The sequence below is a fragment of the Apteryx mantelli genome, chromosome 3 (assembly GCF_036417845.1).
Source record: "Apteryx mantelli isolate bAptMan1 chromosome 3, bAptMan1.hap1, whole genome shotgun sequence".
In the NCBI taxonomy this organism is placed as follows: Eukaryota; Metazoa; Chordata; class Aves; order Apterygiformes; family Apterygidae; genus Apteryx; species Apteryx mantelli.
This window is the reverse complement of record NC_089980.1, coordinates 56,907,713-56,933,916: the sequence shown is the minus strand read 5'-3', so window position 1 is coordinate 56,933,916 and position 26,204 is coordinate 56,907,713. Positions and strand designations below refer to the sequence as shown.

General features: G+C 39.8%; 1 protein-coding gene across 1 annotated transcript in view; it reads left to right on the top strand.

Annotated features, from left to right (window-relative positions):
- EGLN1 (egl-9 family hypoxia inducible factor 1) overlaps positions 1–17,012 on the top strand; it is a 37,399-nt gene extending 20,387 nt beyond the window's left edge. Inside the window, exons 2-5 of the mRNA XM_013946048.2 lie at positions 7,957–8,076; positions 10,321–10,457; positions 11,961–12,028; positions 14,237–17,012. Of these exons, the coding sequence (XP_013801502.2) occupies positions 7,957–8,076; positions 10,321–10,457; positions 11,961–12,028; positions 14,237–14,301 (390 nt within the window). The 3' untranslated portion in view covers positions 14,302–17,012. The remainder of the gene's footprint in view (positions 1–7,956; positions 8,077–10,320; positions 10,458–11,960; positions 12,029–14,236) is intronic.
- The last annotated feature ends 9,192 nt before the right edge of the window (positions 17,013–26,204 follow it).

Genomic DNA, 26,204 nt, shown 5'->3' with positions numbered 1-26,204 from the left:
TATTCATTTCAAAGCATTTACAATGTTAAATTAAAAACAGGCTTTTAAAGTTTCTTTTGATTGACTTACTTCTCTTTCAAATTTCCATACAGTGCCAAGATACTGAGTCACTAGTCTGCTTCTCTTGGAGGGGATGTGGAGTTATCCAAAAGGCCAGCCAATTGTACAAACATGTTTTACGTTATTCAACAGTTGTTTGAATCTGAAGTATATTATTCAAGCCATTTTATAATGTAGACAGATTTAGGTTGCCACAAATCAAAGTATACTTTAAACCCTTTCTCAGCTGCAAAGTGGAGTTTTGTGTTTGCTCCTAGGCCTTTAGAAGAGGACTTTTTGCCTTTGGTGACGGTACCTTTTCAGCTAATTTCTTTGAGAGACCTCAATTAGCTATATCTGGCTTTTTGTTTCTTCTAGGTCGTTGACATCCGCACCTTTTTTTTTCTCCTTTCTTTAAGTTTGTAGTAGGCTTTCATATCAAAAATATCAGAATGTGTGATGTTGAACCTCAGGGAGGCTGTTAGTGCTTTGAAGCACTAACACTGGCAAGTAACATAGCTCAGATGTGCGCTTTTTTTTTCTTCTTTTTTTTTTTTTTAAGGGAATGAAGGTGTTTTAAGCTTGAGAACAGTGTATATTCAGCGTTGCAATAGATAAAATTTACATTGATTTTTGAAAACTTTTGAGGCAGTGCACAACTCTGTAGACTTTCTTAATTAAATCTGAAGACAGTTTTATTTTCCTAATAAGGAATTAGATTAAGTAAATGGCAGCCAGTTCTAATCGGATCGAATGACTGCAAGGGTGTTTACATTTATTTCACTGAATCGGTGTTAAAACAACACCTTTTGGTTAAAGTGGCATAATTTTGAGAATAAGGCATGTCCTATCTTGGCTAGCAGCCTAGAAAATGCCAGTGTTTTAACTATTAAGGAAGATACAATCTTTATATTTTCCTGAAGTTTGTAAGCTCACTCAGCAGTCTTTTCTCTTGGCACTTGGAGATTTGTGACTTGGAACCTTGAAAGTTGAGATATATGAGAGGAGTGGGAACCCTGTTAGTGTTTAAATGGTGGTATCTCTCTTTAGTAGCAGACTAGTTAGGGGCTGTAAGACTTTAAAATCCTTGTCTAGCAGTTAGGAAGTGTATTCTGGGTCTTCCTGTTGTTTCTGTCTATAATACTGGTTTCAGTTGCTTATCAGTTTACGTTTTGAGATGTGTTTCTGATCGCCCTGCTTTCCTCCGGGCTCAGTCAAAGCTTCCAGGGGTTTTGCCCTAGCTTCCAAGAACCTGCACCATCTCTCCTAGGTTAATGACTCTTATCCAAGAGTTTTATGGGAGCTTCTCTTTCCTGTATACGTTTTATTTATTAATCTATTCATTAAAGTGTGAGCACATCCCATGTTCACAGTCATTTCCTGAATATTAGGCTTAAGATGTTTGGTTTAAATTCAAACTAGATGTGGGATTGCCAGCTCCAGATTGCTGGGTTGAATGCAGCAGTGAAGCAACATGAAAATTTCTGCCTTCAGATTTCTCAATTTGTTAGTATGTATAAACTGAATGTTGTAAGTAGATAAATGTTGCTTAAAACAGAAGATAGTTTTAATGAGTAAAGCAGTGACTTCATTTGTAAAGAAGCTGAACAGTCTGCTGCTGAACAGTGACGCTGCTCACTCGACAAAGCTTTCTCTGAACTTCAGTCAGAGAAATCAACGTGTGATTAAAAAAGCTGGAAATAAACTATGTAGTAAAAGTACTTATCTGTTGTGCCAAACTTTTGGTGGTAAATTGAGTTGCTTCATTTTGTATGCCTGTAAAATCAGGTTCTCTCAAAGCAACTAGAAATCTTGTATTGACTGTTGCATTGAAAGGCCTGGGAAGGAGTGAGATCGGTCAAATTAAGCATTAGTTTCTGGACTGCCTAGAAGTTCATAGAGAAAATAAACCACATACATAGCTGTCGCTTGGTTCTCTTTATAATGCAAGAAGCTGCTTCAACTCTCTTTTTTTTTTTTTCCTCCTTTCTCCCTACCTATCTGAGTATATTCTTCATCTTTGTTCTCCTTCCAGTTTGTCTTTGAGCTGGCAGCTTTGCCAGCCTACTTCCCCGTTACAGCCTAGCAGAACCCGCTCGGGTAGTCCTCGCCTCCCTTTGCTTTGCTCTAGAGAGCAGCTTGCTCTGTGCTTGCTGGAAGATGATCCACATAGCTGGTTTCTGAAATAAGATGTTTCTTTCTGATGTTCTTTGCAGCTACATATATTGCCATATGCACAGAGAAATGTGACGGAAAATAATAGCTTTTACTCCTTTGCTGACGGACAAATTGGATACCCATACTAACTAATAAGTTAGTATCAGGAGGGAGAGCTTAGAGATACACGATTCAAAGTTGCTGCAATGGTCAGTCTGCTCCTTTGTTAGCTTGGAACCCCTTTGCTTTACAGAGGCCCAGTTTCTCTTGTGGTTGCATTATTTAGTTTTTAAGCTGCAAGTAGTAAGCTTGCTTTCCTCTTGCAGATTCCCCAGTTGATTGCAATTGAAAGGTACAGATTTTTAGTGAGGAAATCTTTGCAGATACTCATATTTCTGTTCAGCTTTTCTAGATTAATATTTCCCCCCCCGCCTGGGTTTTCTAGATGTGTAGGCTTTTTCCAGCCCCAGCTTTTCTACGTTTGCAGGCTCTCTCCCCCTGCCCCTAGCTTTTTTAGATTTGCAGTTTTAATTTCTGTGACCACTGATTCTCTGGCCTTACTAATGAGATCATAGAGGATATCAGCATGAAGTTTTACTCAGATGAAAGCTAATATTGAAATACTCGGATTAGCTGGGCCCAAAGAGTTTATTTTGCCTGTTTCAGCTTTCTCTGTTTTGGGTAGAACTAATAGGAGTTTCTCCCCAGTTGATACCTTTTTCTGTTGAAAGTTTCCATCTCTGATTGTGGAAGATCTGCAGTAGAAGACTTGCAAATTGGAGCCAAGTTGTACCACATTAGCATGTTTAAGTCAGTAATCTTGGCTTTGCTCATGCAAGGTAGTACCAATACAGTCTTTCTTTCTTCAGTTCAGCCATTATTTTGTGTACCTTGTGAAAATAGCTCTTGGTCTGAAGTATGCTAAGTGTGCTTAAACTGAAATGTATTTCCTCAGGATTGTTGTTTGTCAGGGATGAACACATTCTTGAACTAGAAATGCATTACAGATGCACCAAACAGCAACAAGTCAGATGCATTATTCTTTTTTTTGGTTCTTCATTCCAGTGTGTGGTGGGTTGTTTTGTTTTGTTTTTTTGAATAATCTGTCAGATGACCCATGCCAAGGATTTCCAGTGAAGTCTTGTAGGAGCATGAGAGCATCTGATAAATTTTGCTAGGAAGTCATTGGTCTTGGATTTGGACATCTTGTTTTGCTCGCTGAGACTTGCAGTTCCTTCAGCAAATAGCAAAAGTGACGTCTCCTTGACTGATGCAGCTTTCTTTAATCTGAGCTAAACAATAGTTATTTTATACTAATAAATTAATATGACAGAGCACATGTCCTCTCTCCATTTTGTTGTATGTTTCTTTTTTGTTTTCCTTGGGATTTGATGTTGTCATGTAACTGGTATTTTCTCCCCCCCTCCCCTTTCCAAGAGTTTTCTATTACTGCTTTCTTCTTATGAACAATACCCAAACTTACAGGTATCCAGCTGTGAGAGGAATGGGAAAGGATAGAGGAAGAAGCTTCAGTCTGTTTACCTGCAGCTCTTCCTCCTTTATATGTGGGTTAGATGATCATATTTCTTCTCTTTGGTCATGGTTGAGATTGCTTCCCCTTGAACTCACATTCTCTGCTACACTGATGTGCTCTGCTTAGTCGATGGCCCTTTAAGCAGTGAACCAAACTGTATGATTATACCCTCTGATGTTGTTATTTTTGTGCATTTAATTGCTGATTGGAATAATAGTTGACACACAAATGATAAGGATGTTTAGCAAAAAATCTGTGGTTTCAATTAGCTTGATGTAACTTTGTGCTAACAGCTTAATATTTCTTGTTTGTGGTGAAAACTTAAAATAAATTTTCCAGAGCTGAACATGTGAAGGTAGAACGTGTGTGAATGAGTGAGCAACAACTTCTTAAATGTATGATTGCTTTCGTTGGATGTACCAAGTTGTAGCGAGTGCAGAGCAGCTTGGGCTCGTTCAGACTTTGTTGCTTACTCATGAATTCCAGAGAGTATCTTCAGACAGCGCTCATGTGCTAGGCGTGAGTGCGTAGGCTAAATTCAAATACTGTTGTATTGAAGAAGATTAATATTAGTGTTTTGCAAAGGAATCCAGTGTGTGAACAAATTCGATGTGTGACTTAAATCTATTTCTTTGCAGAAATGAAGATTACTGAATGCTTAGAAATTGTCATGCCAGAGAAGTGCAGAAAGGGGAGACTTCTGTGTCTGTGATTTGAATGCCAGTAACTTCTTGTGCTGAATTCACCAGTTACTTTTATAGGGGAACTGATGAGGCAGGTAGCTCTTCATTTTGGACAGCTAACACCTTTATTTCCTAATCCAAAATGTTAGGGAATTTTGAACACTCTAGTCTCAAATGTCTCTTCTTTTTTTTTTTTTTTTTTTTGACTATTGATGGCAGTGTTTAAAAAAAACAACAACAAAAAAACCTAAGCTTTGTGCCAGTTTGAGATGTTTATATATACTGTCAAATGGTAAAGCAAGAAAAAAGTATGTGACTTAATTACATATGTGGGTAACCTTTCAGTCCTTTCCCACAGAATAAAAATGTGAGTAATCGTGCAGTACATGACAGTTTGACACAAACTCACTTTGTTTTGTTTCACAAAACAATATATTTCACATATCCTGTAAATTGTTAAGTTTTGTAACTTTCCTTATCATGTTCAATTGGGGAAAGGAGACTTGTCACACTAACTGGAGAAAGCAATGTATATTATGCTACAGTGGCAGATTCGTGTATTTGTTTGCTTTCCAGTTTGTCGCTAAAGGCTGAGTCATTGTTACTGTTATAACAAATATATATTAGATAAGTTATCGCAGCAAAATTGTTTCTCGTCTCTTGCAGTTAATGATAGCAGAAGTTTCAGACTATAAAGACAAAAACAAGTGCTTTTTTCAAACAGTGACAGCATTTTAGACACAAATGAATTGTTTGAAACATTTTTAACACTGAATATCGCTGATCTTTATGTCAAGCTGATGACAGTTGACGCTCCCCCAGGCTTTCCAGCAAGTGCTATTAGTTCTCTTTTTCTACAGCAACTTGGAGGTTAGAAAGTCCTCTTTCAGTTTAGTGGACAGACCTCAAACTTGTGGATACAGGTGTGGATTTCCCTTAAGTGAAGAGAACAAGTGAGATTGTTCTGGTAGCTTGTAAAGGAAACTATGTCAACAGGATGCAAATTTAGGCTTGTCTAACTATGTCCCCCCCCCAAAAAAAAAAAAAAAATCCTTGAAGAAAAGGCACCTGAGCACGCCCTTGAAAAAAAAAATATATATTGGATGGAGAGGCCTGGGAACAGCGCTTTCTAAACTTTTAACTCAAACTTGTGTTCAACTCACTGAAAGATATTTAGGTCACTTAAACCTAAATACCTTTGCATACCTGAGTCTAATTCCTAGTGATTTCAGTGAGAATTGGAATTGCTATAGCTACTTGGTCTCAACCTTTTCTTCATCTGAACAGTAGCTGTTTCACGTAGATGTTGAGGAATAGTTAATGTCAGTGTTAAATTTACATGATACTTCTCAATAAAACCTCTTAAATAACAATTTTCATATTGCTGGAAATGTCTGCTATGGGATTGGATCCAGCAAAACTGTGGATCCGCTTTCAGCACTGTTTATGCTCCAGGAGAGCCTGACACCAGCTCTACAGCACATGGGCCTTTTTCAAGGGGGCTGGCTTGCAGTGGAAACCAAATACCTTCCTCTTCCAGCCCAGCTTTGCTCTTGTTTTGTTCCTTTTTTTCTGTTTAGAAAGGAAATTACAGAACCCTTATTACATTATTTGGTATCTTTAACTCACTGTTTTGATTTTTTGTGGGTTTATCTTCCTGCAACAAAGCTGATAAGTAATGGCTTTGCCAAATATTAGGTAACATTACTTAATATATGTTTACATAATGGGAGACCTGTAGTGATGACTATAGTATGGATACACTAAAAGGGGGTGAGAAACTGGAAGGCCTAATCTCAAAACTGCAAGTATAATTGGATTTGATAGTTTTGAGAACTTTTCATGCAATGCTCTGTCAGGGTAATTGATTCCATTTCATGTGAGGAGACTGTAGTCTACATTTTAATTTTTTTGCAACCACTGTGCTACTTTTTAGCAAAGGTTATGTTCTTATTCCTACCTAGAAGAATCCACCAAAAGACTGGGTCTTCTGTTAGTACTGTATATATGCAAATAAATACTTTAAATGTTTGCTGCTCTATCAAAACCCGTTCTGATTACCTGTAATGTACAAATATTTTACCAAGTGAACCATAAATACTTTATTTCTCTGCCTGCTCAAAGCAGTTTCTTGCATGTAATGCAGACTGTGGAAAGCTTTATTTATTAACATAAAAAAAGACAAAAGTTAATTGTCAGTATAAATTAGCAAAAAACATGCACTGAAACAGTTGCTTTTAAAGGCTTTTAAACTCTTGGTGTATATTTTCACAGTTTAACTGTAAAACTGTTTTTGATGTATCACATAAGAGTCGTGTGGCTGAAGCTTGAAAATCTAGGGGACTGACTTAACCAGACTGAATCTGGACTGGAAGGCCTGTGTTTAAAAGTTGGGGTTTTCTTGTTTGTTTGTTTTAGACAGTAGTCATTCATTGAGGTTAGTGTATTGGATTGTTGGAAGAAACTCTTTTGCTTTTCTTTTAAATTCATGTTATGACTTTCTGCAAAAAGTGTGTCGTCACTGGAGACATTTGAGTACTCTGGTGGCAGTGAATAATATGAAACTACTGGACCTGGAAAACTTTGTTCAGATTGCTTCAAAATTATGAAATAATCACTTTTTTCAGAAAAGGTATAAAGGTATGTAGATGTGGCATACAACAAACTTACCATGCTTGCTAACTGATAGCAAATCAAATGGGATGCAGACCATCAGTTAGCAAGCATGGCCCATTTGTCGTATGGCACATCTGCATGTCTGAATTCTTCTAAAAAATGAAACCACCTTCTACAGCAGTCTTTCAAGTCAGCTTGGATAAGTGCAGCATAGGAAGTTAAATATACTACTGTACTGAAAATCGTTTGATGTCATAAGGTTATTGCGGATTACTGTTCAATGTCTATTTTTGATTTCTCACTTCTTGACTAAAGAGGATGTTTTTGTTATACATGTAGATTGGCTTCAACAAAGGTTCAAAGACCTCCTATGAACAGGACAAAACAGAAGCCGAAGAATGCACTTAGTGATGGAGTAAGATGGGCTAGCAGTGTTGTCTGAAAAGTCTCCTGAAAATAAAGGTTGATACCACTTTTTGAGGAAAACTTCTTTGCAATGGAAACAGGAGTGGGAAAAAAGAAAAACAACCAAATGACAATTGTCTGTGAACTTGAGTCTGGAAGACTAGTGTTCTCATCGCAAGGAGAAACATGTATTTCTTAATTATACACAAGACATGTTTCCTCTCTTGTATTTCATTCAGGGGAGGGAAGTCTAAATGATGAGCCACAACACTGGAACAGCCCTGTCATTAAAACCTTAACAGGGTTCCTCTCAGTGCGTTTCACGCCTTTGTTTTTGTTGTAGTTATCTGTGTTCCAAAACGATTTTCAGCTAGGAAGAAAACTTTTTCCCTCATTGCTATCTTAATTTTTGTGTTGCTTATGTATGAGTTACGTAGGTGCTGATACCGATAAAATATGGACTTCCCCCCCCCCTCCCCGCAGATAAGCTAAATTACTGTGTTTGTAATTCTTCGACTCTAGGCTATGGTGGCTTGTTATCCAGGCAATGGAACAGGATACGTTCGCCATGTTGATAATCCAAATGGAGATGGAAGATGTGTTACTTGTATATATTATCTTAATAAAGACTGGGATGCCAAGGTATGCAATTTCTTTTTATAGTTTTTTTTACATGTATTTGCTAATGCATCTTTGCTACAGGTGTTTGTTCATGTTCTTATTTCTGTGCCTTAGTTGTGTTCTTACATGACTTTAATAGCTGATATCCTCCATGATTCTCTCTGCTGTTAATGAGATGTTCTGCAGATGAGGCATTTATTTTCACAGTTTTGAAAGATGCTAGCAGAACCTCCTTGACAGCTAGACTGAAGGAAACTTGCATATTTTTCATGTATGTTTCCATTATACAGGTAAGTATCTACTGGTATCCAGGCTTCACAAATGTCTAATTACGCAATTTACTGTATAACTATTTGTATGGTGAACACCTTCCTGCCCCCCCAACACACACACACTAGGAGTAAATAAATAATATTTGAAAGAGAGCAGTTTTAATTTATTTGTCCTTATTTTCGTGTTGTACCTTGAGTTTACTGTTTATGCAACTAGATGGTTTAACTGAATATGCTTATAAAAGTAAAGACGGTGTAGCTTAGGAGCAGTTGCAAATGAACAAGTGTTACAGTTCTTGCAATGTCAGTACAGTTCAAGGCCATGCAAGTCTTTGTATTAGTGTAGATACAGAGTGTAGAATAGATAAGCCTTTTATTACCCAGGTCAAGTGGTCTAAGAAGTTACTACCAGTGATTTGAAACCCTCCTTAGAAGTTATGCCTATGATAATGGCACTTTTAATTAGAATTATTCCAGCAATTCAGTGGGATTAGGTAGATTTGAAGAATGGATGTAGTTAACTGGATGTATTGATGGCATAAGAGAATGTATGCAAAGATAGCTTTGTTTATTCCTTGATTGCTGTGCAGTTGGCTGTGCAGAAAGTTATTCTCATTGCAAATAAAAGACAAGATAGAACTCCCTACTGGTATTTCTGTAATAATTCTTAGGAAGCACAATGTGGATGACACTAGTTGCAACTAAGGGTGATTATTTTCATTTTTGAACACTGTCCATTTCTTATAACAGCTGGATGAGACAATGAAACTGATAAGATACTTGCATGAAACTTGTAGATCTGAAAGCTGAGTCAGAAATGGATGCGCTTGAGACTTTCTGCTTCTGTCTGCACTTCGTGAAATGTCAAATTTGATCCTTCACTTAGGAAATAAATTACTAGCCATCTGTGCATATAAGCATATTAGTTGGACTGAACATCTTAAAATGCAGCTTTGGAGCATTTTTAGTTGAATTCCAGTTTTTCTCCCAGAACAGCTAAATACATATCAGAGTTTAAAAGTCAAACAAATTGCACTTTCAAAATAACTATGAAAAATTTACTAGCTGAATATTTAAGTTATGAATAGAGGCACTTAATTTACTGTAAAATCTATTTTTAATTACAGTATATTATCAAGTATATTGATTAGCAAATAAGCTCAAACTTTCTTTTGGAGAACAAATTGATCTAAAATATGACTTCTTGCTCACTGATTTTGATTGCTGTTAAGAATCAGTCATTTAAATCAATGTACCTTTTTAGTATGTGCACTGTTATGACTTCACACTGAAATACTAGAGTGGCTATCTATAGTTAGAAAACCTAGATTTAACAACATCAATACCATTGGCAGGAAGAAGTTAGCATGCTTTAAAAATAGTTAATCTGATCTAATTTTGATACATTCTAGATATGCATACTGTACTTGTCTGCCTGTTTTTCAAAGCTTGAAAGAGATTTACATTGACTAGAAATAATACAAATTCAAAATTTAGACTGAAGTTCCCTAGTTTTTCTTCATCTTAATTACAGGAACGTGGCATAAAGCTTTTGCTGCTGTTAAATTAAAGAATCTGTTTAATGGGAAAGGGTGAAACTCAGGGCTGAACCCCCCTGGTCTTCTAATCTGTATAGATTTGTTTTTGTTTTTTAGCCACCTGCTTACATCAATCTGTTTGTCTGGGTTTTTTTGTAAGTTAGTAAGTTAGTTAAAAAAACCCAATTAATTAAAACCCACAGATTTCTACTAAAATGGGAATGGAGGTTTAATATTTGTAAAGCTTCCTGGAATTACTCAAAAACACGTAAGACTTTTTGTTAAATGAAATGCATTGTCAGGAAAACTGTAGGTTCATAGTTTCTTTATCAGATGCTAAAGGCTTTTATTTCAGTTACAAGTGTCTAAAATGTTTTTAACTATGATATTCAGTACTTTGAAAAGAATAAGTTTCATTATTTTTTAAGCACTGGTTTTAAATATTTAATTTGTAGGTAAGTGGAGGCATCCTTCGGATATTTCCAGAAGGTAAAGCCCAATTCGCTGATATTGAACCCAAATTTGATAGACTGCTATTCTTCTGGTCTGATCGCCGCAACCCTCATGAAGTGCAGCCAGCATTTGCTACAAGGTAGGACTAATGGATTCATGTGTACTGCATGAAGCTTCTTTGATCATGAGCTGAGGAAATCCTAATGAGAAATGAGTGAAACTAATGGGTTGTGACCTGATCCAACATACGTCCATATAAACTTCAGGTGCACTATGCCAAAACTTTTTTTCTAATGGTGATGTTTGGGTTCCGTTTGTGCTGCTGAATTTGTATGGATGTCTGATCTCTATCTATCTATCTTTTGGATAAAACATTCTCTTGAACCAGGGTGGGTAAGGAGGAAATACTTGAAACACAGAAATTTGTGAGTGTATATCAGACAGAACTGGGTACCAGCACACAAGGCCATATAGAGACCCCACTGGCCCCACTGTAGCCGAGGGGAATCGTCGTTTCTATGTAGTGGTGTTATATTGTAGTCCCTGTCCTTTGTCTGTGGCCTATTGTTGTGTTTTTAAATATTGACTAGCTACTGCAGTTGTGTGTTCCCTTTAATTGGAAGGGAGGGAGTTCTTATAAAAGTCATTTTCCCTTTTTGGTTTTATTCTACAGGTTACTTAATTTGGGAATTGCGAGAGGGCTGCTGGGTGAAATGACCATTGATGGTCAACTCTTTCTGTCTTGTACATGCAGTGTTACAAGAGTTGCTCCCAGTCTGACTCACAGATGGGACTTTATCTCTTTTGTGGTTTTGTTTAGAGCAGTGGATGATGCTGAACATACTTGCATTCCCTGCCCAAACATATTGAGTAATATTACCAGATAGTGTTAATTGCTAAATCATTGGAGTCATTAATCCAAACTTCCTGTTGCACATGTTGTAACACATTTTGATGGTCAGAGCGCTGAACATTAACTCGAGCAGTGAGATAACACAAGCACCAGTGCAAGAAGTAGTCTGAGCACTGCAGTCCCAGGGTCCTCTTGTTTGGAGCCTTTCGGACAGTTGTGCTGCTCTGCCCTCCCCTCCGTACTCTGAGCAGAATCAGAGGGCGAGATGCCATTTACCAGAGCTCCTTAAAGTATTTCCTCAATAGCTGGCCTTTCATATCACAACCCTCTATGGGCCATGAAAAACTGGAGGAGCTGTGCAAGAAAGGGAAGTTGATTTTTCCCTTATGCAGACTTTTTGCAGTGTGACTCAGTACTGGACTTGACTGAGTAAAGTCAAAGATGAGGTCACAGGGCAAGGTGATCTGCCTGGAGACTATGTACTATCTGGTACAGTTTCTGGGCAAGAATCATATAGCAAGTCATCAGAAAAGTGTAAACTTATAGCACCAGCATCACCCTTTCAGTAATTTATCCTTTAGTAAGTATAGTCTGAATAGGCTTTTGGTACCTGTTCAGACTATACTTACTAACAGGGAAACACTGTTTACTTCACCCTTGTGAAATCTTTCTTCTGTCAAACTGCAGAAGTATTGTCTCATTTAATTTGAGTTTTATTTTCAGTGCTTCATTATAGTATGTCTGTTTTTCTTAGTAGTTCAGGAATTCTTTTTTCATTCGTTTCCCTAGGTACGCAATAACAGTGTGGTATTTTGATGCAGATGAACGAGCACGAGCTAAAGTAAAATATCTAACAGGTAACCTCATGTAAATATCTTCTGTGTTCTTGTTTTATGGAAGAACAGCTAAATAGTCTAAACTCATCTCCTTGGCCCACCAGTGCCCAAAAGGCCGGGGGGGGGTGGGGGGGTTAAGCTGTTAGTCAGTGACTGGGAAATCCAGGTCAATTCAGTGTTCTGCACACACTTCCTTTGAGACCTAAGGCTGGTCAGGCTTTTTATACGAGGATACTGCTTCTCCTTGGTTTTGTGTCTCTAATAGGTGTGTTCTGAGGATAAACTCACCAGAGGTTGCGAGGCACTGCAAACTGAGAGCCATGTAAATATTTTTGATAGACTATAGTGATTTAACAGTCAAATTCAACTTGACGTGACTTGAATTATATTTGAAAAACAAAAGCCTAAAATTAAAATCTGGAATCAAAGAATGGAGTTACTTCCTCCATTTCCAAATCCACATATCTAGCATCTGTTTTCCTTTTCTGGCTTCTCCCTCAAGAGGAAGTTGATCTAATTTTCCTGTTCAAATTAGCATTATAAGGAGAAATGGTGCAGGACTTCTGTCATACTTGTAAATGCCATCACGACTGTGTTTGTTACAGCAATTTATAAGTAAACCAAAATAGGTGTATCACAGGTAGACGTGTATTCATAGGTCCAGATTCTCAACAGTTTCACTGAACGCTCTGATTTATATCATTTTGAAGACATGAGCCAGTCCAGATCAGATTTCTGCTGATTGCTGTTGGGTGCCTTAGAAGCTCTTAGAACTAGCTAACAGATGTGAAAACTACATTTAAGTTATCTTTGGTGCTGTCAGTGACTCGCATTCCTGAAGGAGTAGGAGAAATGCAGCTCATGTCTGGCTTGCAAAGAAATGCAGAGGGCTGAGTACTTAATCTCTGGCCAGGGCAGCGGAGGCTGTTGGCGCACGCTCGCGCTGCTTGGTGGCGCATGTACCGTGCAGCGCTTCTCAGACTGCTGGGAATGCCTGCTGCCCACCGGCACAGCTCACCTCTGGAGGCGGCGTATGTGCATGTGCAAGTTGGGCTTCACGGCACACAGATGTGACTGCGCAACTTTTAGCACTGGCCTTGCTGGATCAGAGCTGCTTCCACACAGCTTCTGCTGATGCCATTTCAGGGAGAGTACACAGAAATGACTTGGATCACCCTGCATTTGCAGGGTAGATGCTCCCTCTGCTGCCCCAGTGTCCCCCCTAAAAACTGCAGGGACTTGGAAAAAAAAAAAAAAAAACTGAGATAATCTATTGTGCACAGCTGTTTTCCCTCTTAAAAATACGTTCTTTGAAAGTAGGCAGGCACATAATTTGTAGCTTCAAATTCTCTGCATCTGTGCTCCTGTCTGGCTCTCCAGTCAGTTGCTCTGTTCAAGGAGTAGTAAATGGGTTCAATATTTCACTGCAAATGATCCTCTTGGGGGAGGAAAGAAAGGGTGGGGTGAAGGGGCTGTTTAAATTTTGGTATTGCTTTGGTCTGTGATTGATTCATATTATCCTACTGTTGTGATTTCAGTTTTATTTGCAATTAAAATTACGTTCTTTACTCTGTAGCAAGAGTTGTTCAAGACACTTTTTATTTTCAACCAATATTAAAACTTATAAAACTATTAATTTTGGCCTAGTGTCAGTCTAATTAAAGCCATGCATAATCTGTGTGAATTTTTGTTGAATATGGGGTATAGTGTCTGTTAATGTTTTGATAGTTGAACTTTTTAGGGGGGTGTCTTAAGTTTTTTAGGTCACTTACTAGAGAAAAGGACAGAAGAGGTGATTTTAGCAACAAGTCAGATGGGATTTGGTGTTTTAGAAATCTTTCACAGATAAAAATATCTTTTACAAAGATAAATACCCTGAAACTCTGGATATTCTGATCTAGAATGATAGACCAAATCCTAAGATTCTCATGTGGGTATTTTCAGAGCTTACCTTTATATATATGATATCAAGTAGCCCGTTTTAAATTTGGGCAGCTAAAGAAATGTCTGTTTTCAGGGATGATGAATAACTGTGGCTCATTAACTTTAGTCCAGGATACAGCAGCTGTGCTGAAGTATACACAAATCTGTTTTGATAGATCATATGTACTGGCCAACTTTGAAGATACTTTTTTTTAAACTAATTTTGAAAATGGTGTAGAAGTTCTGTAAACTATACTTTGATAAATGCTGAAAAATAATACTGATTTCCTTTTCATATTTCTACAGGTGAAAAAGGTGTGAGGGTTGAACTAAATAAACCTTCTGACACGATTGGGAAAGACGTTTTATAAGCCTTTGATTTAGCAACTCCCCTTGCTATTCTCCCTGATAAATCTTGATGCTATCTATTAACTTTTGAATGTGAATAACAAGATAAAGGAAAATCAACAACAAACCAACATTTTAATAAAGAAGCAAACAGTGTTTCAATGTTGCATCAAATAGAAGATTTTTTGACTGCTGAAGCATTGTACTATGTGATTGTGACTCCAGGCCTATGACTGCTTATGTGAAGAAGATAAGCAATCAGTAAGAAACAGCATATGCATCTGGATATGAAATAAGTGCCCTACATAGAATTTGTCCATCCTTATATTTTGCCAGACCTGTCATCCAGCTGAATCCAGTTCATCTCTCCCTTTTTTTATATGGTAAAAGTTTGAATTTTGGGTAATTTTTGTATGACCAGGTACAGTTTATCAAAATTGAGTGTTAAAAAAAAGAAAAAGGAAAAAAAAAAAAAGAAAAATTGCAGTATTCTCCAAAATAACATTGATCTATTTTTGTAAAACTGTTCATACTGTTCTCCTCTGCCATGAAAGACCTAATTTAATATAAGGGTTGCCAGTAACTGATAATCACTTTAATTTTCTTTACACCTTAAGTCAGAAAAGGAGCACTTTAATTACCAGCTAAAAACCTGATTGTTTTATGTTCATATCTCACACTAATCTTAACTTTTAAAGATTGCTGCTGTATTGTTTTTTTTGACTATGTCCTCTTGAACCTTATTAACAGAAGCAAATCAGTATCTCGCTATTAGTAACATTCAGTTTGTGGTTTTGTATGTTGACTCCACGGAGGGAAAGTTTCTCTCTCTCCTTTGTTTTTGTTTTTTTGTTGTTTTTTTTAAGTGACTGGCACTAAGTGAACTTGACACTATCGGTTGCTGTTATTGGCTTTGGGGACCTGGTAAATACCATCGAGATAAAAGAATATACAAGGGCTTTCCTAGGCTATTAGAGGTACCCAGAACCTCCTTATGTACTTGACAGAAAATTTTGAGCTTTCTCCCTTTTCTAAAGAATACCTGCCATCCCCCTTTCCTTTGTATATAAGTTAACAAAATATCTAAAATACTTTCCTGCTTTCTTTCTTTGCTTGCTTTCTTTGCTTGCTTGCTTGCTTGCTTTCTTTGCTTGCTTGCTTGCTTGCTTTCTTTGCTTGCTTGCTTGCTTGCTTTCTTTGCTTGCTTGCTTTCTTTGCTTTCCAAAAGTTGGTGTCCCATCCAGGCTGTAAGTTGACACCTTGATCTATTATATAGTATCAAGGAAATGGTCAGCACACTGAAGCTGAAGTGCATCACTGCAGGCTCCATGTGCAATACATCTTTAGATTTTCACTGTGCTGAAGGATTTCCCCAGAAAGGCACTGCCCTTTAATCAATACTGAGATATATATTTAGTAAGCAAATCTTTCCTTTGTTTTACATTGTTTTCATTTTTTGAAGGAGAGGGGACATCACAGAATAAAAGTGAGATGTGCAGAAACTTTGTTATTCTTATTTTTAAGAAATGGATGTTTTGGACATATTCTTTTTCTTTTTTTTTCTGAGCTTTAAAAGCTTGAGAAAACAAAAACAAACCCTATAAAATACAGCATTCACATTTACAGGAGTTTGGGGGTTGATCAGCTTACCCATTGCAGTTTTCTATCTGTCCCTTATTTCCTTACTTAACCAAAACAATGTGAGTGTACAGAAATATTTCTGTATATATTACAACTTGTGACAATTTTAGCATCTGTATAGTTTGTATTCAATTAGAGACCTTTTCTATGGAAAGCTCAGTAATTTTTTATTAAAAAGATTACTATTGTTCATGTAAAACATGAAAAAGCTAATTGTTTAGTAGCAAACTGACAGAAGGGGGAAAAATTCAGTATTGGTATATCTTTTAGGAGAACCAACAGAAATTCCAGGTTTATTTTGATTTCACTTTTCCTTTTTTAATAAGTTCTTGCCCTTCACAATTCTCTTCCTCTTTCCTCTTTTCTTCCTGGAAAATCAGACAGGATACCTTTACTGTAAGTGCCTCTGTCAACCTGGCCAAGGAGTGCGAATCTTCATTGCTGTCTGGTCTGCAGTGCATTTAGGCTACCAATGAAACAAGCAAAAAACAAAACAAAACAAAAAAGCCACCACTTCTACTTCATCTTCTTTAATACTACTTTAATGGAGGTTTGGTTGGTTTTGTTTTAGAAATGGACAGCATAAGCCTTTAAACTTCATTTCAGTCCCTCTATCGTTCAAACTTCTGCAGTTACACAACGTATCAAATTCTAATCACGGTGTAGGTTTGTGCTTGCCAGACAGGTTTAAAAAGTGCTTAATTTTTCACTCCATTTAAGTCATTACAATAGGGTCAACAAATCAGGTCAGCCGTTTCTTCAATGTTATCCTTTAGAAACTGTTCATTTCATGTTGGTTGAATATTCAGTTTTAAGCATCACCAAGCAGGTCCTTGTTTTAAAACCATTTTTTAAACTGTCTTATGATCTGTATGTGTCTAGTCCTGGTTAAAGATACAGCTTCATAATGCTATTTTTATTCATGATGTTAGCCAGCTGTAAAATATGAGACCTTTATCTATAGCAGGCAAAGAAATTCAGGATTCATTTACAGGTTGCCTATAAAGTTGTGTAATTTGAAAAGCAGTGTTCATTATGAAAGAGCTCTCAAGTTGCTTGTAAAGCTAATCTAATTAAAAAGATGATGTATAAAGGTTCTTGAAAACAATGTGGTTATTTATAATCTATGTAACTTCTAAAAACCTCTCCTTAGTAACTAATTTCTAATCTGATAAAGGGGGTATGTGGATTTTTTTTTTTTTTTTTTTTTTTTTTTTTTTAAACCAGACCTGTTTCTGCTCTGGAGAAGCATCTGTTTTCTTTGTAAATTGTCTACAATTATTTGGGTGTGGTGATCATTTTTCTGATGCTTCTCTCCCTTAAAAACAGCACTAAGTTCAGACTGGCTGGAGAGTGGTGACCCACATAGAGGCAGCTTTTGTTTTCCACCACTTTTTTGATAGGTACGTGAAGTGCAAAACAAAGTTCTCACAGACGGGATTTAGTAAGGTTTAGTGGGAACTCTTCAGTTTTGCGTGGCTCCTAATGAACTATGAACCCTTTGAAGGCAGCAGAAGAACGGTAGGGTCTAGAGATGCCAGATGCCAGCCTGTACAAGTGCCACGTGACTTCCCCAAACTTTTGAATGTGCCTCTTAATGGCTGTGCAGGAAGCAAGGAGGCGTCTCGCTGCTGGGCTTCTGCCTTGGCTCTAGCTCTTGGGAAGCCCTCTGGGGGTGCTATGTTTCTCATGCTGGGTCAGCAGCAGTTACCTGCATCTCTGGAGGAGGCTGCCAGCCTTACGCACCTTTTGTAACACTGATACCTGCTGAGCTCAGGTCTGGTCTGAGGTGATCGCTGCTGTCAGCATGTTGGGCTTGAGCCTAAGCACGGCTGCACTGAGCTGGTCCCGAAGTGCTTTGAGGCTTTTCCATATTGCAGCGCTGCATAACTTCTTGCACGTTCTCTCAAAATATTCTCTGCCCTATCTTTCTTTCATGCTGAACAAGGAAGAAACCTTCTAGCACTTGCAACCATCCTGCGGAGACGTGATTTTTAATTCTCACAGAGTTGAGCGTGATGTGCAGGGGGATTAGTCTGTACAGTGAAGTCAAACACTGCACCAGAGAAAGGTGAAGTCCCTTTTGTGTATTGGTCGAAAGAGAAACACTTGCAAATGTGGCAGGAAGCTAGCTGACAGCCTAAGTACTGGAGACAAATACCTTGTGTAAAACATCAGTTTAAGGTCAGAAGTGAAAGATGACATCTGTATGTCACACTGTAAGCATAATCAGATTGGAAGATATCACTTTTGTGCCTGCTAAGGGCTTTGCACAAGGCGAGGTTGCTAAATGACAGTAGCCAACTCAATTCCTCAAACCCAGAAGTCTAATGTGTACCTTGCCTATAGGCATGCAGATAGCTGCATGCACTTGCACGTACGTAGTGGGAACTCATGACTACTCTGCAGCAAATACTTTGAAGGAATTCACAGCACTTCATGCATTTAGCTTTTTTGTGGGTGTAAAGTAAACCTTGAATGTGGGTGATTGCTGCAAATGCACTGAAGCCTGTTTGTGCTATTACACCACTGCAGGAGCTGTGTTCACTCTGAAGCATCTACTGTGTCTGAGCTGTCTGTCCCTGTATGGTGGGGATGACGAGCAGCTGCTAGAAGCAGGTTCAAGGTCCTCTATCCACCAGCCAAAACAAATTCCAGACAATTCTTGTTCTGTTGACTTTTGCTACCACTTAGTTCCAGCAAGCCGTTCCCCGTAGCCTTGAAGATGAGTGAGTATACAGCACGTTTATCCCTTTCCTCAAATAAGCAAAAAAGCCCCTAGCTCTGACAGGGAAGAGCCAGGTACTAAGGGTTGGCTCTAAAAGTGGAGGGAGCAATGAGATGCATATCACCAACCAGTAGGGGATAAACGTGAGCCCTTAGCAGGACAGCGACGAAGGAGGGAGTTGAACAGAAATGGTAAAGGAGGACAGGAAGAGACTAATGCATGAGACTAAGGTAAAGCACATGTGTGGGGTGAGTATGAGGAGTATGGAACATACCAAGCAAAAACGTGTGTTATGGATATCTCCCTGTGGGGAGGAACATGAAATGTGAACGGAAAGAATATACTATACGTTTGCCTCAGGAGAGAGAATGTGCGTGGACAGACAATTGTTCATGTGTCCCATCAACCTTCCCTTCATGGATGTTTGTTGCAAAATAGTGTATTTCCTCTCTGAAGAGGAAAGGTTCATAATTTTTTGCATGAACTAGCAATTGTTTTTCTTGTCTATCTTCCAGCTCTAAGTTGGGCTTTGGGGATTTTTTTCCTCTTATTAAATGTGTGGTTCAGGATTAACTTTATTTTATTATTATTATTTTTTTTGCAATAGTACATGGGTTCTTCTATAACTGCCTTTTACACAGCATAGTTGTTAATGCTGGAAAAGGTGACCAGCTCATTTAGCCTATAAGCCTAGTACCAACATCTTCACATGGCTGAAAGTCTGCAGGGCATGTCTCACATCCGAGTGGTGAGGGATATAAAATTCACAGGGGAACTAAAGATTTGCCAGTACTGCATACAGCTGAGTCACTGCTTCAGAGCTGTGCCTAAACCAGAAACCCTTCCTTCCTGTCAAGAGCAGTTGGAAGTGATAGATCAAATTTCAGGTCTGAAACCTCAGCATGTGGGTCCGGTGTTCCTTTTGGCCTGTCTCTGTTTCACTGTGGTTTGTTAGGGCAAAACCAGTTCCTTCCTGGGTTCGTTTCGGGAGCTGGTGCAGTTCAGCCTCTCTTGGCTTTTACATAAAAGATGAATCCGAAATAGTTAAAATGCAGAGATTTGATTATTTACTCACAAGTGGAAAGGCAAATACCTGAATAGTGCATTGGGTTCTGAGCTGGTATTTCAGTGCCTAAAGAAAACCAGGGTCAAACAAGGGACTAAGCGAAAAAAGAACTGAATAAACATAAGGCAAGACACTTAGGCTGTGAATGTCTCTTGCTTACATTAGTGTATGTAAGCAAACTTTAAAAAGCTATTAATAAAGTTTGCATTATAGCAGAGGAGATAAGGAAACAAGAATTTTGGAGCCTGATCAATTTTTATTGCAGTCCTGAGAAGTTTTTTCATATAGCGAAGATGAGAGTGAACTGCCAAAAACACAACCCATGAGAAAGCAACCACCACCACCAAACCTGAAAAGTGAGTGCAGTACCTTAAGTTACCGAAACTGAAAGATATTTCAGAAGAATTGTCATTTTGCAGGACCATTACACACCAAGGAGAAAATATTTGCAGAAGGAAAATGTTATTGTGGAAGCCACAAATGTTAGGTAAAAGGAATCAGGGGCATGTGTAATACCTGAACCTGTTTTCTGAGATTAGAGTCAAGTTGACAGTGCTCCTGTTAGCAAAGACAGTGTTCCCATAGCAAAGAACAAAGTTTGAGCTGTCACATGGGTCTCTTTTTTTTTCTTCACTTCCCCTTCCCTGACCACAACATATAATAAGCAATATTCTACTGGGCACATGTTCTGCTGTTCTGCACAGTCACATTTTTAATGAACAAGCAAAAAGTCTAGAGTAAGTTAACTCTCTTTTGTCCTAATTTTTTGTTATATGTAGAACTCCTTAAAGGGAAGTAGGCAACAATTTCTAAACTTCTTAGATTACTTGTAAATGTTTTTTCAGCTGTACTATCAGAATTTTTTTTTTTTAAGGATTAGTTAAAACAGCACAAGTAGAAAACAACCTTGCGCAGTGAAGATTGCCACTACTTCAGGTATGACATTACTAGTGAAGGAATGTACTTTACAGTAAAAATCAGGCTTGTACAAATCCAGGAAAATACATAGTGCACAAGGTTTTTTTGTGTGATCATTTTTACTTATGACTCAGCAAACTTGCCCACATTAGCTGTTATCTATAGTGCACGTAGCAAGAATGCAGAAATACTTATGAAACCTGCTTGGAAAGGAAGAGACTGAAACAAGAGCAAGTAACGGAGTCCCCCTGCTGTTCTAATCTGGGAAAAATAAATCCTTGAGGTAAGAGAAGAAAACAGTGTATTTTTAATCTCCTAGATATGATAAAGGAATGAGTTATTCTATCCATTTTAGATGGAAAACTTTGCGCTACCCAAGAAAAGTTTTTTTAACTTCCAGCAATCAAGGGATGCGTAATTTTGGTTGGGAGACTTTTTGTTGCCTATTATTGTGACAGTGTAGCTCTTGTTTAGATACTTACAAGGCGGCTTTATTTTGCTGTATCAATGTCACCTATAACTATATATCCACCAGGGGCAGGGATGAAGGAGCAAGGAAAGGTGGGAGGCTGTTAGCACTTCTAGTGCTAATGGTAGATTTTAAAACCTGTTCTGGTTTCCTCAGGCAAAATTGCACAGAGAATAACAGCTTGATTTCATAGACCTTCAGCATGTTTGGTTGCCATTTCTAATGTTGCACATGCTTAGAAGACTTTTCTGCCCCCTTGGTAATTGAGCATTTGTGCATTCCTCAGTTCATGTAAGAAGAGCTGTGGTTTCCAGGCTGTGTTCACTCCTGAAGCATTGTCCCATCAGCCTGTGTTGTCCATCAGCCTGTCAGTAGGCTTTTGCACTACACCCGTCAGGTGGGTGTTGGATCAGAAGCTAAATTATGAAATACTTGGCTGAGGAAAACATTCAGCATTTTTATTCTGAGAGAAAATGAATATTCTTTACCCTCTTTAGGGGCTGGTAGGAGCCTGATGCTGCAGGTGGCTGCTCTTACAGGTTGTCCTGGCATCCCTGCTGCCAGCACAGCTCTTCTTGCGCTGTGCTGTCCTTGAGGGTGGAGGCAGCAAGCTGAGCTGAACATGCTGCCCTAGGCCCGTGGCCTCCTGAGCTGGGAAGGAAGGTCTTGGGCCGCTGCCGATCCCCTCCAGCAGTGCAACATGTCCATCCATACCGCTGGGGCAGGTGGTGGCTCTGGCCCTGTAGAGCTGCTGGGTGTCCTCTCTGCCCGAGCGTGGCTGTGCGCTCCCTGTTTTCACTGTCCTGGAGCTGCCACTCTAGTTATCTGAGTTTTGCAAATGCAGGTGAATAAAAAGTAAGTGGTTCCTGAGCCCTTGTATGAGGGTTGGGAAAAATGATGCATTGCTGCTGGAGTACCTAGAAGGGAGTTGACACCAGCAGTGCAGCCGCTCGACACTGCTGCTATACACACCCCACGTGGCTGCTGTTTGGCAAAGGCTCGATACTGATGCCTGTCTCATGAAAGCAAACATATTAATCTTGAATTGCTGAAGATGCTCCTGTTCTGGCAAGATGGCATGACACATCTGCTGAACCCCTGAAGTTTATGTAGCATGCTGTTCAGCTGGTACTCAGTTTCATAGATCTAACCATGCCAGGACCTCTGCAGGTGCAATCCAGGAGCAATTTCACATGAAGCTTAGGTAGCCTTTCCACTGAAGAAAGGAAGGGGACAGACACAAGGAGACTGGAACCTGGTGTAGGATTCACAAATGAGACACCTATTTGTAAAACTTCTGAAAACAGCATCACTTCAGGATAAAACCAGGTGTCCACAGCCACACATAGACTACACCTGGGGCTGGGATCCACGCGTTGTATAACCATCTGGTGTTGAGGATGTTTGACCAGCAGCGGAGAGGCCTGTGATCTCTCCCCTCTTCCTGAAGAAGTTCAAGTCAGCATTTCCCTGGGTATCTGCACTGGGGGATGGCACAGGCTGACAACACCCCTGTGAGAGGCTCAGTGCCTACACTGCTAATGGTGAGGAGCATCACATCTGGGGTGGGAGAGCTCTGCTGCAGAAGAGTCTGAGGCAAGTTAATGTTTGTAGGGCATGAAAAAGGGTTAAGAGAAAGGCTGGATTAAGGTAATTCCAACCTCAGGTCTCCAGGTTCCTGTGGGGGGATGCTGGTCTCCATAACGCCTTGCAAAGAGCTCCAAAGTCATGGCATTGCTTATCATTTAGGAAGGGTATCTGCTTTGACAAAACTGCATTTCAAGAGCCAAGTGCCAGCTCCAAATCCTGCCAATAAAACCTGTTGGGTGGCTGATCTCTTAATTCTGATAAATTGTCTAGAAATTGTTGCCAGTTAGTTAGCTTGACTAGTCTTTGGGGGCTTCATGGTGCCTTAAACACTTATTTCCTGTATCATCAGATGCTTTTCCTAACCTCTAAGTCTCTTACAGGTACGTTCAAAGTTAATTATGGCTGAGTTTTAACTCTGCAGTTCTGATAATCCTGGCTTTCCCCACATAGCTCAGCAAGGCACCAGCAGTTAAACAAATGGCTTTCCAGGCCAGGCGGGAAGAAGCAGTGACCTACCTACCTGCGAGCGTGACAGAGCAGAATTTCATTTATCTGTGTTTGTGTCAACTATTCCACTGGTGGCCTGTGCTGTGTTCCTACCTGAAGTCCCAGTTTGCAATGTCAGAGCTGGCCCTCCTGGATGTGATCTGGGTGGTGGGAGTGATGAGAGCTGCCTTTGCAAAACCTCACAGAAGGGAGAGAGAAACTTGCAGTTGGAAAAAAACTGGTGGTTAGAGATGGTGAGAGCGCTCCTGGGCTGTTTCAGTGCAAAGTCAAACAGGTTGACCATAACTGCCTTTAACTGTAGTTTCACTCTGTATCAAAGTGCTCGTGGGGTTGTTCAGCAGAACCACGGACTCGTGGAGGTGGAAAGGGACCACTGGAGATCACCTGGTCCAACCTCCCTGCTTAAGCAGGGTCAGCTAGAGCAGGCTGCTCAGGGCTGTCCCCAGTTGGGTTTTGAATATCTCCAAGGATGGAGACTCCACAACCTTACCGGGAAACCTGCTGCAGTGTTCAACCACCTTCCCTGCACTTTTTCTTATGTTTAAATGGAACTTCCTGTACAGGTGCTGTTAATCACAAATCTAAGGAGTAACCCAAATAATTCTTAGAGGTATATCCTGCAGGAGACAGGAAGTTCAAAAATAAAATTACCTGCTCACAACTGCCAATTGCTCTCCCATGCCAAAGGGCTGGATTGGTCCCTGCAGGCAGTGGGTGCGCGCACCTCCCACCCTCATTAGGACAGAAGAGGGGCAGGGCAGGAGGCTTGAGGACACAACCTATTTAAAGTTGCTCTCACCACTGAATCCCCTGGTGTTTATATCCTTAGGAGTACTCTTCCCTTCCAACTTGTTATGAACAGCCCAGATTTTGTATTATAGCCCTCCGTTGCGGTGTTATCTGGAGTAGCCTGTGCCAAACTGTGTGGTCCTTTCACACACCAGGGAATTTGTCGTGCTGTTAGTTAAAAAGCAGCTAGTGTAAGATTGCAATGCACTATAAATAGCACTGCCCCAAAGAGCCTTAAGAGTAATGACTGTAAAATATCAAGTGCGTGCTGAGTTACACATTAACCAGGCCAGAGCAGTGAAACTCAGCACACTGCACTCAGAATGGAGAGGCTATAAACTGCTCCAGTGGCAATATTTATCGCTTCTGAGAAGTACTGCACTTGAGTTGAACAAAATGGCTAATGCTTCCCTGCGCCATGTGTCGGTGCTGCAGGCAGGATATGTCACGCCGTGCACTGGCTGGGCTGAGGGAAGGAGGGGGGGGCAGGGTGGAAATGGCCCAGAACAGCTTTTTGAAGCCTCACTTGTTTGGGTCGAGAGGTGCTTGTAACCCTCATATTTGCACACAGTGTGCAGTAAAGCTAGTACTAGTCACTGCAGAAAAGCAGGACGGATGTTCACCGCAGGCTGCAGGCCTCTTCCAGAGCAGGGAGAGGATGTTGCTCCTGTATGAGAGGGATCTGCAAATACTGTGCCTGTGAGGCAAGGCCCCGGGCCTGAGTACAAGGTAGCCTCACCTCCTCGTGTGCTCAGCAGAGCTGGGCAGCTGCCACCCCATCAGTGCTGTGGTGGTCGTGCTGGGTTCTGCGGGGGAGTTGGTTTGTAATGCAGAAAACAGTTTCTTCCTGGGCTTTCAGTATGAGTCATGGGTCTTTGTATTTGAAAAGGGTTTTTTTTGTTTGTTTTTTGTTTTTTTAGACTGCTTTAAATTTGTTCCTGCTTTCATAGGAACGTAGTTGACCGGGTGAAATACTCAACAGGCAGCAGCTTCAGGAGCTACTGTAGGTACAGCTGGAGCTATTCAGGGGCCAGTATAAAGAGTCCCAACTTGGAATGCTGCTACTGTCAGGTGTCTTATTTCAAGCTGTTTAGCCCATACACTGCTCTCCTATGAGCAGGATTTGCGTGCCTGCAGTGTGCCACACAACGTGGGTATGTGCTAGCCAGCAGTGCTGGCTGCAGTGAAGACTCTTCCACTGTTCTGTACCAAGGAATGTATTTAGGGCACCTTATTAGCAAGTAATTTTCAGCACTTTTTTTTGCCTTGTGTCTCTCTCAGAGCACTACCCACATGCTCTTGGTGACTCAAAAACTGCTTACAGAACAGTAGGAGTGTGCCCACCAAATGGGTCCCTGTGGGATGCAGATAGATAGGTAATTACTGGGATGCTCCTGAGAACAGACCAGGGGTAATCAGCAGAAAAGCAGAGACAGGGGAGGAGAGCAATAGGGAGGTAGTGGGGTAAGAGCAGGGAAGCCATACAGCTGTTCTTCCTACTGGTACCCCAACAACACTATCTCCTCTTTCCCTATTCCCCCTGCACTTAGAATTTGAAAATTGCTGAATCAAGCTTCTAGATGAAGTTTAAACCCAAACTAAACCATATTCCTATAGTTAAGATACTGTACTGGGATTTCACTGACCTCTAGTCCTCGTTTTACCCCAGACTTTCTGTGTGACTACTGACAGATGTCCTAAAACATGGTACTTTTAGTGAATACACAAATTATAGTCCAGAAATTGATGCCATGAAAAAAACAGTATTTACTGCTTCTAAATTAATTAGGCAATGAGGGAGCCAAATATTTGGCTTGTTATTTTTTTGCTCCTTCTCTGAGTTTATGAAATGACAGGTCTAAGACTTACTAGAACAAAAAAAAAAGGGTGATGGATGGTAGGGGACAGTTGGGCCAGAGACAGGGTGAGATTTTCAGGCCAAGCTGCTGCACCTTCTTAGAAACTTAATCTAGTCTTAAAGCAGCCTGGCCTGGCAGAAGCTAAAAGGGAAACAGGGGATTAAGGCCATGGCCTTCTCCTTTTTTTAGCTTTCACACCTACAGTATGGTACCATTTCCTTGACCTATCACTCCTCTAGTTCCCGGGCCTAGACAAAGAACAAGGTGAAAATTTTTGTATAGACACCTCTGGCTCCTTTTAACTCTCTCCTTCTCCTGTGGAGCTGGGTTGATGCCAAGTTGACATAAATCGCCATATT